The sequence below is a fragment of the Ictalurus punctatus genome, chromosome 21 (assembly GCF_001660625.3).
Source record: "Ictalurus punctatus breed USDA103 chromosome 21, Coco_2.0, whole genome shotgun sequence".
NCBI lineage: Eukaryota > Metazoa > Chordata > Actinopteri > Siluriformes > Ictaluridae > Ictalurus > Ictalurus punctatus.
The window spans coordinates 5,082,831-5,098,830 of NC_030436.2; the positions used below are offsets into that span (position 1 = coordinate 5,082,831).

The 16,000-nt window shown below is 38.1% G+C and overlaps 1 protein-coding gene across 2 annotated transcripts; it reads left to right on the forward strand.

Annotated features, from left to right (window-relative positions):
• The first annotated feature begins 702 nt into the window (after window positions 1–702).
• On the forward strand, window positions 703–10,355 carry lsm3 (LSM3 homolog, U6 small nuclear RNA and mRNA degradation associated). 2 transcript variants are annotated; one of them, XM_017451029.3, is made up of 4 exons: window positions 703–846; window positions 3,335–3,445; window positions 8,172–8,267; window positions 10,051–10,355. In XM_017451029.3, exons 1-4 carry the CDS (start codon window positions 823–825, stop codon window positions 10,129–10,131), a joined length of 312 nt encoding a protein of 103 aa, XP_017306518.1. In that variant the 5' UTR covers window positions 703–822; the 3' UTR covers window positions 10,132–10,355. The 2 variants fall into 2 exon arrangements, with proteins under 2 accessions (XP_017306518.1, XP_017306519.1); XM_017451030.2 differs by lacking the exon at window positions 703–846 and adding an exon at window positions 1,151–1,213.
• Window positions 10,356–16,000: the final 5,645 nt, after the last annotated feature.

Sequence of the window (16,000 nt, forward strand, 5' to 3'; positions counted from 1 at the left end):
TTCAACGCATTTGGATCAATGGCAGATATGAAGTTTATTTTGGTAGTTTTCCACAAATTAATATTGTGGGGAAAAATCAGGAGTCTGGGAGAGTTTTGGAGAATTACTTTGTGCTGATACAACACCAGGTTACTTTAACAATATTTTGAATTTATTCCTGCTGCTATAACTTTAATTTGATTTACTCTGTGCTGCTATAAAATTAATCTGAATGAAGTGGACTTTGGCTGGATTCACTAGGCCAGTGGTTTTCAAAGTGGGGGCCGCCAGGGGGCGCCCGGGGGGTCTCAACAATTTGGTGTAAAAAATAAATAAATACATGATGTTCTCTTTCTCACTCTCCAGATTTTAATGCCATTTGGGGGGCCTTGCCCTGGGAAAGTTTGGGAACCCCTGCACTAGGCGACATTAGGTGCATCTACTCCATCACTTGCTTCTCATTTGCATAATGGTAAAATCTGCTCTATTCTTGTACTACCTGGCTCCTCCCACTCTGCTCTGTCATGTTGGGTCACAATATTGTAAACCTTCAGATCTCCTAGAAAATGAACTACTTCTGGCTACTTTAGAGCATAGTGTTGATTTGAACGCAGGGTGAAAACGAGGCCAATCAAGGCAATTACATGCATCTAATTTTCTCCGTCCAATCCAAGAGGCCATTTGGTGTAAACTTTCCTAATCTGGCAACAATCATCACAATAAAGATGCTCGTGCATAGGTGGGAGATTAGGTTAAAGACCACGGGTTTAAGGGTCTAAAGGGTGTAATAGAAAGTGCTTTATTAGGCGCAGGTGTATTTAATCCTACATCTCAAACGAGGATATGGCACCTGTTGTAGAAGCACAGGTTTGTCTCGATATGTATTATATTATTTAGTATATTTATTTATATAGCATTGTAAACATTGTTGGTTTGAAGGGCAACATAGCCTAGAGTTTGCAACTACAAACAATGTGTAAATAATGTAAAAGTAGGCTGTAGCCACAATAACATGCATTACTGCTTTAAAAAAAGAAAAACACAACAACAATATTAATGAATATTGTGAAAAAGCGGTGTGATATTGTGTTACTGGAGAGAATCTAAACCTATTAGTTGACTATATTGAATTTGCATGATCACGCGGACATCTCGCGGGTTTTGAATGCGCCTAAAGAACACACGCTGCATTCTGGGTACTGGCGCTTAAAAAATGGCGGACGACGTAGAACAGGTTTGTGTATATATGTATATATTTATATTTTATACTTTATTAATCTGCAGTTGCTTGTAAGTTAATTGAGATACTTTGCCGGTTGTTAATTTATTTGTATATTTTTCCAGACAGAAAACAGTGACGGTTGTATGGTGTAGTTCATATTAGTAAGCGTTAGCGGGCTAGGCTAAAATGGGCTGTAGACCCGCCATTGTTCTCTTCCCACCCGTACTCCGACAAGTCCCGCCTTCTTGTTCAGGATTGGCTAGCACTCTCGCTGGTTGGCTAGGTTTTGTTGTTATGTCGCAACTATAAGTCCTCCGATTTGACCTTTTTTTAAGCTTATCACCGCGCAGGAGGCGGAGTTATTGGAATACTGGTGGGGAAAAATATTTTTAGCCAAGTTGTTAGCTACATGCTTCATTGAGCCATGCCGAAAGTTCGGATATACGTTATGCTCGGCTGTATCTTTTAAGGCTAATATAATTGCCATTCATGTTAAATCTTAGATATAAGGATAAATATATTTGCTAAAACGACACACTACATAGGATGTAAAATATTGTTTAAAATGTTGTGCAGGGAAGTTGCATGCAAAAGTTTGCACACCCTTAATCTAAACCAGTAAGGCTGTTGGGTTTCATAGGTATTCTTTCATTATCTCAGTTAGGAATAATGGTCAAATAGGCTATGAGAAGATATTAATATTGGGAACCCCAACCCCAATTGGTTCAAACTTGACTCTTTTTAATGTCCTGTTAATATTGTCTAATAACTCGTTATAACCACACTTTGCCTTAATAACTGCCCCAACCTCTTTTATACCGCCTGAACAGCTTTTGATCCTCTCTGTTGTAGTATTTCACTTTGCACCAGATTCTTCTGATTTCTCTGTTCTAATTCTGACAGTTTGCTTGACAACTCTTTGCCTGTTCTCCTTGATACACCGATCAGCCATAACAACATTAAAACCACCTGCCTAATGTTGTGTAGACCCCGATTGTGCTGACCCACTCGTGACTCCTCGAGGCATGGACTCCGCAAGACCTCTGAAGGTGTGCTGTGATTTCTGGCACCAACATATTAGCAGAAGATTCTTTACGTCCTGTAAGTCGCGAGGTCGGGCCTCCATGGATCAGACTTGTTTGTCCAGCACGTCCCACAGATGCTTTATTGGATTGAGAAATTTGAGGAATTTGGTGGCCGAGTCAACACCTTGAACTCTTTGTCATGTTCCTAAAACCGTTCCTAAACAGTTTATGCAGTGTGGCAGGACGCATTATCCTGGTGAAAGAGGTCGCTGCCATTAGGGAATACCGCTATGAAGGCTGTACCTGGTAATGTCCACATGAATGCCAGGACCCCTGTCGCTGGTTCACTGCTTGATGTTCCATGGTCCACTTCGGTAGGTCCTAACCACTGCATAGCAGGATCTCTCCACAAGATCTGCCGTTTTGGAGATGCTCTGACCCAGTTGTCTATTGGTCACAATCTGGTCCTTGTCAAAGTCGCTCAGATCCTTATGCTTGCCCGTTTTTCCATTTCAGACGGATCAACTTCGAGAACCGATTGTTCACTTGCTACCCAGTATATCTCACCCCTTAACAGGCGCCACTGTATTGAAATGGTCAATGTTATTCACTTCACCTTAGATATTCACTTCTGGAGACTGAGAGCACCTTTACATCTATTAGTCCATTTCCTGACTGTGAATCAGAGCAAAATTGATCAATTTGCTTTGGTTTTACATGACGCACATTTAAAATGGAAAAACAAAACTGAGACCTGATGTACTCGTTTTACCAAGTGCATGCATAACAAACGTCACTTGAGCACAGAGACGACAGTAAATAAACGAATAGGTAAGTGTATTTAAAAACTACTGTGAAACACATTGAATCCAGCTATTCTCTTTTTGTTGGTCTTTTGCTTTTATTCTGGACTGTTGTTGCACAAGATCTCAACTTTTTTTTGCGTGTGTGTGTAAATAACATGAGGGGGTAAATTATCCTTGTTTTACACACAGAGATCATGAGGCTTATACATTTTTTAACTCAGTTATATATGGACAATAGGGAAATACTCAACAGATGCAACAAAATTACTGACTTGTGATTTTTGTCTGAATTTCTGTTTCAGCAACCGACCACAAACACAGTCGAGGAACCGCTGGATCTCATCCGGTTGAGTCTGGACGAGCGAATTTACGTGAAGATGCGGAACGACAGGGAGCTTCGTGGAAGACTACACGTAAGATTGAGAAAATGCCTCATCAGAGTTTTGTATTAAACATTTAGCAGTTTTCTACCATAGACTGGTGAGATGCTCTGTGAATTGGGAGTATTTATTTACTCGAGCACTTTATTGTACAGTGTTATCGTGAGCCAGTCTGTTAAAAAGACCCGTTTAGCCTATCTCGAAGGTCCAAGACGATTAAAAAGCATCATAATTAACCCGCAAAGATGTCATGTTTTAAACAAAATCAAAAGATTTATTGTTGGAGAAAGCAATCGTATAATTGTGTTCACTAGACAAGAGTTCCGTTGAAGACAAACTTGTTGCGTTGACGGGAATGTTTTTGTAGTTTAGTGTTATTTATTTATTTTTATACACTCCATACTGTTGTAAACCGTGATAAATGGTTTGCCAACTAATACAAAATTCTAGAAAATGGTTATGTGATGAAATTAATGTTCAGAAGTGGAAAATAAATAACTAATGGGAAAACCTCAACCTGCAAAACATATTTAACAGGAAAGTGTTTCAAGCTTTCATCACTTGAGGTACTAACTGTCAGTGTAGGGGAAGACCACTCGCTGGTCCAACAACGGTGTCCAATGGCGTGGCAGGAGACTTCTTGCGTGTTACTGTCTTTCCTTTCTGTAGTATATCAACATTTTAAATCTGATCCTCTTTTTATGTTATTGACATTTGATTATCCTATTTAGCAATTTAGTTAGATTGTACTTTTTCGTTCGGATTCCAGGTCTCTCAGAGTCTTGCGCCGGCCATGTACATGGATCTCACGGTCACAAACTCGCCAGTCTTGGTCATTAGACAGAGGTAATCGACTGGCTAATACTATTTAGATGGCTGCCGAAGCTTGCCCTTTTTCTAAAAAGTACTTTCTGTACACACTTAATTAGAATAACATTGTTTAGTCAGAGGTCATGACCACTACTATCAGACAAGTTGACCAGTTTTACTTCTCTATAATAGCAGCTTTGTATAATCATGCCATGGCTTAACATGTACACTTAACTAGAATAATATTACGATAATCAGAGGTTAAGGCTCACCCTATTTAGATTGGTCAATCGACACTATTATGTTCTAAATGGAAATTCCTTTTAGCGTTTTCAGTCTACACACAACTAAAGCTAAGTTGTTAGCCTGGACTCTAAATCTCTCAGTCGGTCTGCCCCAGTGCTCCCTCTAAACCTGGATTTTGTCCGGTACTAACCTGGTCGAAGATTTGTGGTAACAAGGACTTAACGTAATCTACTAGAGCAGAGGTGCCCAAACTTTTTCCTGTGAAGGGCCACAAATCAAACTTGATTGAGGGCCGTGGGCCGAAAGTAAATGTTGCATTATACTAAACCTTATTGTATTAACATTAAAGTTGCCATGGTCCTCATTTATGATTTCAAAATATTTACAAATATTTGAATAAATAGGAAACATTAGTCTGTAATCTGCTTAACTAATGCAGTTTTATTTTCAGAGTTTATAGTTCAATGAAACTTATAGTATAATGAAAACATAAACAATCCCATTTATAGTACAATATGTTCAATGCCTAATACAACCATATTCCTTCAATCTTAGTGACCTCTAATGATGGACATGAAGCTGGTCGTTATTTTTCAAAAGTTTTTCCAAATTGGGCTGCACCTGATATTATGTAGTCAGGATATTATGTAGGTGAGAGTCAGTTAGTTTGCTTCTCAGTTTACACTTGTTCAAGTTCATCAGACTGAAAGTCTGTTCACAGAGGTATGTACTGCCAAACAGAGACAGCATCACTTGTGCCTGTTTGCAGATCTTTGGGTACCTGTTTGCTGGGACACATTTGTAGAAGTCTGTCAAGGGAAGAGAGCTGAACTTGTGTTTGTGTTCTGAATCACACTGAAGCTCAATTAGTTCCATCTGAAGATCATCATTGACTGTGTCCACACTGATGGTGAAGGGTTGAGCAAACAATACAAAGTTGTGTCTGAAGTCCTTAAAGCGACCGTCAAACACCTGGATAAGGTTGCTGAGAACAGCATCATACTCTGGTACCTTCCCTTTCATCATGTCTGCCTCCCTAAGACAGGGAAAATGGGCAAAATTTCCTGGATGTGGGGATGAGAGGGGGGAAAAATGTGAGACTGGGAGTGAAAGAGAAAAGCATGAATGTAAAAAAAAACAGAGGGAGGCAAATAGAATAAATAACTGACAAAACAAGGAAATTAATCCATGATAATTTAAGAGAACTTTGAGACAAATATTGTCAGCTTGATTAACAAAAAAACCCCAAAGCTGACACCACTGGTTATAAATGCAAATTAAATACAGTATTAAAAATAATAACTGCACATAAAACTTTTGTCAATATTATAATTGTGAATGTTACCTGCTGAGAGATGTCCTGAGCAGCAGTAGTTTTTGTTTGAAGGCTCTGACATGATCAAAAAGCTGGGTGATAATCTGGTCTTTTCCCTGGAGCTGAACATTTAAAACATTGAGCAGCTCTGTGATGTCCACCAGGAAAGCCAGGTCAGAAAGCCATTTCTTATCTATGGGCACTTGAATACTAACAATCTTGCTTTCCTGAAAAGCTCTGATCTCATCACACTGAACAAAAAATCTCCTGAGAACTTTTCCTCGGCTCAGCCATCTAACCTCCTGGTGGTACGACAGTACCTTGAACTGCTGGTGAGGGTGCACCTTGGAGCATATATAATTCACAATTTTGATGACGTCCCGCATCACATCCACAAACCCAATGGATTTGGTACATAGCTGTTCTTGATGTAAAATACAGTGGTACTTTACTAATTTCCCTCCATATTCACTGACTTTGAGACACCAACGTAGCAAGGCCAGATTTCCTCCCTACCATCGCCGGGGCTCCATCGGTTGTAATGCCAGCCATATTCTCCCACTTTAATTCTTTTTTAACACTCTCAACAGCAAAAAAATTAAAAAGGTCCTCTCCTTTAGTAGTACCAGAAAGAGTCTCAATGCCAGCCAGCTCTTGTGTTACTTACAAATTTTAATTTACTCCACCCAGAAATACCAACAGCTGTGTGGAATCAGATATATCGGTGCTCTTGTCACAAGCTATTGAAAAGGCAGTTGCTTTTGCCTTGATTTGCTTGCTGAGGTCTTGGGCCATGTCCTCTATGCGTTGGGTAACAGTATTCCTTGACAAGCTGATTTGCGAGAACCTGCATATCTGAGAAGGGCACACTGTTTCTGCAGCCACTGCAAGGCACTCTGACGAACTCTCCAGTAGCGAAGGCTCTTCCACTTTAACAATTAGTGTGGAAATCTGATAGCTGGTCCATGTGGCACTTTCTTGAGCTGATGAAGGACGTAGCAGCGCGCTCAGCTCAGATCAAAGTTTAGCAAGCAGCTCGTTAGCCTTCTGTTTCCGGGCCTCGCCAGCTTTACTTTGAGAAAGCTGAAGAATGTTTTTTCATAACGTAGATGGATGTTGTACTCTTTCAAATCAGCAACTGACTGTTTGCAAATTAGACACACTGCCTTTGAATTGATTTCAATAAATAAAAAATCATCTTGCCAAACCTTTTTAAATTTCCTCTTGTCTGTGTGCCACTGCCTGGATCTCTCCATTATTACCTGTTTGTTGACTATCGCAAAGCATGCTGGCCTGGAAGTACACATGCACGTTAAATAAAAGTCAAATTCACTTATATTCTCTACATTTAATTTTAATTTACTTTTTTTTTTTTTTGTAGCCCAAAAATAAATGTAAAAATGTTAAATTAGAAATGAAGATCCGCGTCAATGACATTCCCCCCCAAGCCTCCCCCTACTCACATATGGCATGGCGGGCCAAATCAAGAGTCCCCACAGGCCAACTTTGGCCCGCGGGCCCTAGTGGGCATCTCTGTACTAAAGACAATAACTTCAGGGTAGATCGGAGTAAATTCAAACATAATTTATTAACCAGATAATTTCAATAATAATTCTTAATCCAATTCAAAAGACAACAAGCTGTAATCCAATCATATATAGACATCATATACAAGAGAATTAGGTATGTTTACCTGGCACTGAAACTACACACAACAGTTGTTCGCTGAATCTTTTGCCAGCTCTCTTTAAATACCCAGATACTCTGTAGGTCTGCCAAATGGTGCTTGTGACTTTATAGTGGGAATTTGGGTGTACTATTCAAGGGGTCAGTTGGCTTTTGTGGTTGAATGGGACTTCAATATCTATGGAAGGATGTACCTTATTTACATACAGGAGGTTATTTGTGTGTGGGACCCAGGGAGGGTATGCCTTCAACGACCTGCAATATTTTTATTTAGATTTCTAGGTCTTAATAGTGATTTGAACTGCTGCTGAGGGAATGATACCATTTTTCCAGATGCATTGAGACCTTTTGAATGATACTAAACATGTATTGTCAATTTCTTATTCACATTAAGCATACTATTTAAAGCAAATAGACCTTGGGTGAGTTCAAGGTGAGCGAGAAAGGCAATGAAGAAGAAAAATAGTGAGTTGTGATCCTCCAGTCTCCACTCAGTGTGACGGATGAAGATGCTAATTCTGTGGGAGAGTTTTCAAATATTAATGTTCGTAAGAGTCCTTTGTCCTCGGGGATAAAGCAGTTCTCTCCAGGTTCAGAAATCTTGGCACCAGCCTTGCATCAGATGAGTTAGATTTTTATTAGGTGATTGTCAGAAGTTTTAGTAGGGAGAGTATAAGCTCACATTTTGTAAATCTGCTTTAGGCTTATGACCAACATCTGAACATGATCCTTGGGGATGTGGAGGAGACGGTCACAACAGTGGAGATTGACGAGGAAACGTATGAAGAAATTTACAAGGTGAGCAGTATGTACATTGTAAGATGTTTGCTTGTAATGAGCGTTCAGGGATGTAGGGATGTGTTCTACTACACATCCCAAAACAAGTACCATTAAGGTTTGGAAATACGACTGAAACTGACAAAAGCATGTACGTTACCGGTCAAAAGTTTGGAGACGCGGACTGAAATGTCTCATGATCTTAAAAAATCTTTTGATCTGAGGGTATATGATTGAAATGTTTAAATCGGTGTTGTAGACAAAAATATAATCGTGCCAACATTCATTTCTTTCATTAGAAAACTAACATTTTATTTACAAATAATATTTTTTTTAAACGGACAACTCGGTGTGAAATATGCCGATAAGTGTCCAGCGTAGGTGTGAACTCCTGTTTGCATCTCGGGGGGAATTCCTCAAGAAATCGGGTGAGAGAACGCCAAGAATACATTTCTGGAAATTCTAGGCAAAAAGGTGTCTACTTTGACGATGCTAAAATACAAAATTTATTTTGGATTTTTGATCATGACATAAATCCCGCAGTTCCAGTTGTGTTACTCCAGAGTTTTGATTACTTTTTTTTTTTTTTTTTTTTTTAATTATTATTCTAAAATGTGGGGAAATAAATAATTAAAGAATGAGTGTCTAAACTTTTGACCGGTAGTGTAATAATAGTGAAAGGGACTACATCGTAATTTTCAGCTCCTCAAGTGCATTAATTTTAATGTTAAGGAACTTTTATTCCAAATACCATTAGTTGCTGTCATAGGTGTAAGTTGTGCTTCAGCTGTGTCCCCACCACTTTTTGTAAGTGTTTTGTTTCATGATGGTATTTTATTATAAAGGATCAGTTTAGACATTTTTGCTGACAGAGCAAAAATAAACATTTCGCCATATTATGTCAGAAATGTACTCGCATGCTTGGAGTAATGGAATACATGTAACAGCGTTATGTAATCGGGATACAAAAAAAAACTGGTAACTGTGTAATCCGTTACAGTTGAGCTTTGTTTTTTTTTTTTTTAATTTAAAACCAAAGAAATGAACCTTTTAAGATAAGACAATATAGACAGCTGCTTGATTTATGGTTCTAGTTCTCTCTTGCCAGTCGTGACTCACATGAGCAACCTCCTGGTGAATTTTGTGTAGAAATGACCATACATTGTTCTCTGAAATGCTTTTGTGATGGACATTTGATCTTTTATTTATTTATTTTATTAAAACAAATCATAACATTAAGCTATAAATAAGTGTTTTAGATCATGTTGCTTTTCTCCTGGCTTTATTTACATATGTGGCCTTAAAGTAATCCAAAAATAATCAATTCCGTTACTTTTCATATTGTGATGCTTGGATAACGTTACTGATTACATTGTTTTTAATGAAGTTATTTGTAACTTTAACGGGATACACTTTTCAAGTAACCCTCCCAACTCTGTGTACTCGATTACTTGCTATTAATTGCTTGTTTGTAGAACTGTTTTATATAAAAGCACGATCAGTCATGCTGTTGTACTGAATATTTCATAACCCAATTACTCTCATTCGAGCATTTTGATGGTTCATGAGATTCCTGACAAACAAATAAGCGGATACTGTTTCTATCTAAAATCAAAACCTTGCACTTGTATACCAATTCAACATTATCTCTCTCGCATATCCATAGACTTGTTAGCTACCCTTCTTAGGTTATTACAGACTAAATATGGGAGCGCATGTTCATAAATCATTGGTCATGACCCTTATCTTATTGAGAAACTTCAGAATTCAGTTGAAGTTAAACTCTCCTGTTTAATTTCTGCAGTCGACGAAGAGGAACATTCCTATGCTGTTTGTCCGTGGAGATGGAGTCGTGCTAGTTGCTCCGCCGCTGAGAGTCGGTTAAGCTCTGAATGAAAGACAATTTTGACTGTAAATTGTTAGGAATATTGGATTTGTTTTGTTTTTTTGTGTAAACACAGATCTGTAAAGGTTTTTGTATCTTTAGTTGAAAGATGTCACAGAAGTTAATGTGTTACCTGGTTGGTAGATTGTATCCTTTAAAGCTATTATGGATGTTCCTCCATACATGCTTTATATTCACAATAAAATGTTGATTTCTTTCAGTAATTTTTGATGTACAGTGATCTTTTCTGTTTGAAAGCCTATCTGCTGTTTATTAGCCTGATATACTTTGGTAGTAAGTACAACCCCTGGCAAAAATTCACCACATTTGGAGAATTTATGGGAGGATGCTCATCCGGCCTTTTTTTACTTGGTTGCAAATAAACAAAGCACAGATATGACGAGCAACTTTTATTTAGTACTTGAACATTCCGTCTTCATGAAACATACCTCAAACAAATTGAGTTAAATTGTTTTAATTAATGGCATATTTTTTCCCAGAATAAGCAGAGGAAAAAAATATGGAATCATCAACAAAAATAAGTAAATAAAGCAGAATTAGTACTTTGTTGCTCCTATGCAGGCTTTTATGACTGCCTGAATTCTTTTCGGCATGGACTTCACTAATGAAAAACAACATCCTCCATCAAGCTGGGTCCAACTTTCTCGAATAGCGGTTGACGGATCAACTTCATAGGATGGAGCCTTGTCGTGGAGTCTTTTTTAAATTTCCACCATAAATTTTCACTTGGATTGAGATCCAGGCTGTTTGCAGGCCGGGTCATTGAGTTGGTCTGCCTTTCCTGAACAGAAGCTTAAACACTCTTTGCTCCGTGGAAAAATACATTATCATGATGAAATTGTCAACAATTTCCTATCAATGCAATGAAACAACTGTCCAAAATTTCAATGTACGTCTGTGCATTGACTGAGGTCTCCTCTGGTCCTTCATCTGACATGCAGCCCCGTATCATAAGTGGGGAAATTTGTCTGGAAAAAAGTCATCTTTATATGTTTCATTAGAACGGCACCAGACAAAAGTTCCAGCATCTCCTTGGCCAATGCAGATTTGTGATTGATCACTGTGTCACTTTCATCCAATCATCCACACTCCATGTTTGCTTCTCTTTAACCCACTGTAACCTTATTTTCTTCTGTTTAGGTGTTGGTGCTTTTCGTTTGGATTTTCTATTCATAAATCCCATTTCATTCAGACCATTTCGTACAGTTCTGTCACAAACATTGACTCCTGTTTCTTCCCATTTGTTTTGTTGAATGTCGTTTTTCTGACGTGACGTTTGCAGTCTTCCTTGTTCTGTTTTCCTTTTATAACCATCCCATTTTATTTATACTTGCACCAAATTTTTGACGCGGCTTTCTGGGAACAACCAACATATTTTAAAGCACTCCCTGTTGGATTTTTATATTCCTTTCCACTGTTTCAGTTGATGACTCTCTTGTTGGGGCCACGTTTCTTTTCAAAATGTTCATGTTTAAGATCTGTAAGCACTCTATTAACTGCAGACTAATTTGCATTTTTAGACTTGTGCAGGTATTTGTTTTAGAAATGTTAATTGTGAGATGATTCCATAATTTCCATAATACTTGATCTGGAAAAAAATATGCCATTTAATTTAAATAATTTCATTTGGCTATGTTTCACAAAATCATGTTCAGCTATTAGACAATAATTGTTTTGTGTCGTATCTGTGATTTGTTTATTTGCTACAAAGTAAAAAAGCAGAACAAAAAAATCCGGGTGAGGATCCTCGAACTGTGGCGATTCTATAATTTTCGCCAGGGGTTGTTGACTGGTAACTCCTGTGTATCGTGCATTAGTAATACATTTCAAAAGCTGATTGTTGCTTTATACTGCACTAGTGGCCAGAAGGTGGTGCCACCTCCACATCTGTTCAGTTGACTTCACCATTAAAGATCTTTGCTGTACCTTGCACCTCTTTGCTGATGTGTTCCAGAATTCTTAGTCCAGCATGTATTTTTCCTGTTCCTCTAGATGCTCTACTTGTTTGTTAATTAGCTGATGAGTGGAAAGCAGGAAAAACACAAACATGTACTGACACTAATTTATACCGGTGTTTAATAGACCTGTTCCTGGAAATCTATCTTCTCACAGGCTTGTTTTTGACAGTTCAAACTGTACTTGCTTAATAAAGGTGTGTTCAACTTCAATTAAATTAATGCCTTTAGCATCCAGTTTAGAGTTTCGAGTAAACATTTGTAGCTCTTTTCTCTGAACAGGGAAAACCGGTGAAATCCTTTGCTATGGTAATCAGACCTACGCTTTGAACGAAATGTTAGTATATTCCTTTAAGCAAGAAACTCAAGCTCATTTCCCTTCACAAAGTGTTTTGTGAGAGTGATGGTGTAGTTTATTCAACGAGTGTCCTTTTGGTTTTCCCACAGCCTATATATACATCTGGCTCTATTCTGCTTTTAACCAGATATAGATGAGATTCGGGAAGGATGGATGTGAGTTTGTCCCCGAGAGGACCTTCATGGAACCAGAAAATCTATAAATGGTATTTCTTAAGTATAAGAAAATGAAAGAAATCCCAGAGGTGGGTAGTTTCATATTAATTGAATAAATAGAAAATGTATTCGATCCATGACAAACTGTGTGAAATTGTAAATACAGACATAAGTCAGCTATAGCATTAAAACCACTGATGGGTGAAAAGAATAACATTGATTTGTCTCGGTACAATGGCACCTGTAAAGGGGTGGGATATATTAGCCAGAAGGTGAACAGTCCGTTCTTGAAGTTCATGTGTTGGAAGCAGGAAAAATGTTCAAGCATAAGGATCTGAGCGACAAAAGGCCAGATTGTGATGTCTAGACGACTCTGTCATTGCATCTCCAAAACTGTAGGTTGAGGGGTGTTCTCTGTATGCTGTGGTTCTATGCAGAACTGGCGGCAGGGTCATGGGTGCCCAAGGCTCATTGAAGTACATGGGGACTGATGGCTAGCTTGTCTGATCTGAGTGAGCTACTGAAGCACAAATTGCTGAAAAAGTTCATGCTGGCTATGATAGAAAGGTGTCGGAACACAGTGCATCACAGCTTGCCGTGTATGGGGCTGAATAGCCTCAGCCTGGGCAGAGTGCCCATGCTGACCCCTGTCCACTGTCGAAGGTGCCTACAATAGTCATATGAGCATCAGAACTGGACCATGGAGCAATGCAAGAAGGTGTCCTGGTCTGATGAATCAAGATTTCTTTTTGATGGCCATGTGCTGGGCAATGTCCTGGCATTCATGTGGATGTTGCTTTGACACGTACCACCTACCTATACGCTGTTGCTGACCAAGTACACCTCCTGGCTCCTACCTCCACCAACTCCAGCCTGATCATTGTGCCCCACTCCGAGAAGCCAGAAACCTGCATGCACCTGCTCAACACCCCTCACCTTCACTTTTACACATAAAATTTGAACAAACACAGTCTTTTACACCACCTCTGTCTGTCTGTGTCCTGCCTATCCTGGCCCTGAGAACTCACAAAGGGCAATAAATTCCAGATCATTTAAATGCATCAAATTCAACTGTATGAAAGTTAATAATGTGAAAAGAAAGTGGCTAGTTTGTTCTATAACTTCCTAAACTCATTAAAGATGTGGACCCCGCAAAATATTTCTAAACATGAACCAATCATTCTCTGTTGTATTTTATCCAGTTACATGTGTTTATGAAAATCATTTAGCTGAACGCAGCTATTCGGCCCGGAGACTAGATACAGGGTTAGAGACATTTTCATACTTTAACTGAGCTTTCATTTTATTTACCCTCTCTGCTCTGATGAGCGAACTGACAACATGCCTTGTTTAAAAATTTTTTTCTTATAAGCTGATGAAGTTAACAATGTTTATACAAATGGACAGAGAAGTATGCATTTACTCTCCACATCAAATTAAGAATCCATGGCACTAGTCCAGGCTAATGTGGTGTCAAAATCATAACCAAACTGTCTTTTTATATATATATATATATATATATATATATAGTCATAATTTAATAATTAATGGTTAAGCATTAAAATGAAACTGTTGTCAACATTCAGTCATGTTAGTTGCTTATCCAGACCTGTAAGAAAGGAATATTATGTAATTGAACCTTTTACGTTTTTTTTAGGTGAACACTGTTCTCCGTCATAAACCGTCATTACTACTTTCCCATTTGCATTCTTTATTCTGTAGTTGTGTAGTTGCAGTGTGTCTTGAGAACTTTTATACCGCCAATAGAAATATAGCTACACTAAATAGTGGACTATTCTCAGCACAGCAGTGTTTACAAACCCTATCAGTGGTGCTATATTTGTACCAGCATGGCACAATCCTAATGTTGGTGTTAGAATAGTTCACCACCCAAATAACATCCGGTCAGAGGTGGTCCTGTGGTGGTGGTTACGTTCAGTAAGCATATACCTACAAAGTGCAATATGTGAGATATACAGTATGTCCTATATACAGTTCTGCTCTTAAATGTACATACCCCTTGCAGAATCGGCAAAATGTTAATAATTGGAAAAAATATGAGGGATCATAAAATTGCATTTTGTTGTTTATTTAGTCCTGCCCTGATTAAGCTATTTCAAATAACAGATGTTTACATATGGTCTACAAGACACAATAATAACTGAATTTACACAAATGAACCAGTTCAAAAGTTTACACGCCCTTGATTCTTAACATCGTGTGTTGTTACCCGGATGATCGACTGTTTTTTTGTTCACGAGTCCCTTGTTTGCCCTGAGCAGTTAAACTGCCCACTGTTCTTCAGAAAACCCCCCTGCCCACTGTTCTTCAGCAAGATGCGTTCAAAAATAATGAAATTAAATGTTTCTATGTTTAAAAACAAATACTATAAAGAGCAATAAACAGTAGTAAATGAAACAATGTCAATATTTGGTATGATGACCCTTTACTTAATAAAATTAGTCAGGTACTACAAATATGGAATAAGAAATCCGTAAGGATGTGCAGGAGAAGTGCTGCACCAAAACATTTAAAGTGCTTTAAAGTGTAAAAACAAAAAACCAACAACAAAAAAAACAACTGCAAGGTCAATAAGGTCAAATTAAAATCTTAAAATCAAAGAATTGTCAGATATTATCTTATAATTCCAGCATTCCAATACTAAGACACTCTTACTGGAGCGAACATGAAAAACCTCTCAGAAACACACTGTTATGTCTCTCGAAATATTGCAGTAAAAAAAGTAAAATATTTCATTAAATAGCTCAGTTGAGTGCAGGTTAATAATGTATCCATATTAAGCATAATTTGGTGACTAAACTGGAAAGACCTTCATAGTTAAAAAAAAAAAACAAGAAAAAAGGTGTCTCATTCATATTCAGACTTCTTTAACGACTACCACTTTCCTCAAATGTGTTATTTCTGCAGCTGGATCCAAATACATGAATAATATCACCATACCACTATGGTGGTCAGTAAAATTGCATAATAATGTAAATGAATATTGTGAAATGAACCAAACAGACTTCAGTATTGGTTTGCATCAGGGCTGTGTTACACTTCTGTGGGCATGTTTCTGCAAGCACTTCAAGATATCATGGGATGATGTCTTCATACTTGCATACCACACTAAAGTTTACAGTGAATATAGACAGCAAAGAAAAGGAAAAATCAAAGCGAATAGAAAACAATATAGACATAACTTTGTTTTGTAAAGTGTTGGGGGAAAAACCTTGCCTGATCAATTATAAACCAAGTCATTTCTCACAGAAAACATTCCTGAACCATTTTCATGCATCCACAGTATATCCAGCAGTATCAGTATCTTGTATCGAAGCACTTCAGTGTAACTAGTGTTTTAAATCCATACACGAGCACAT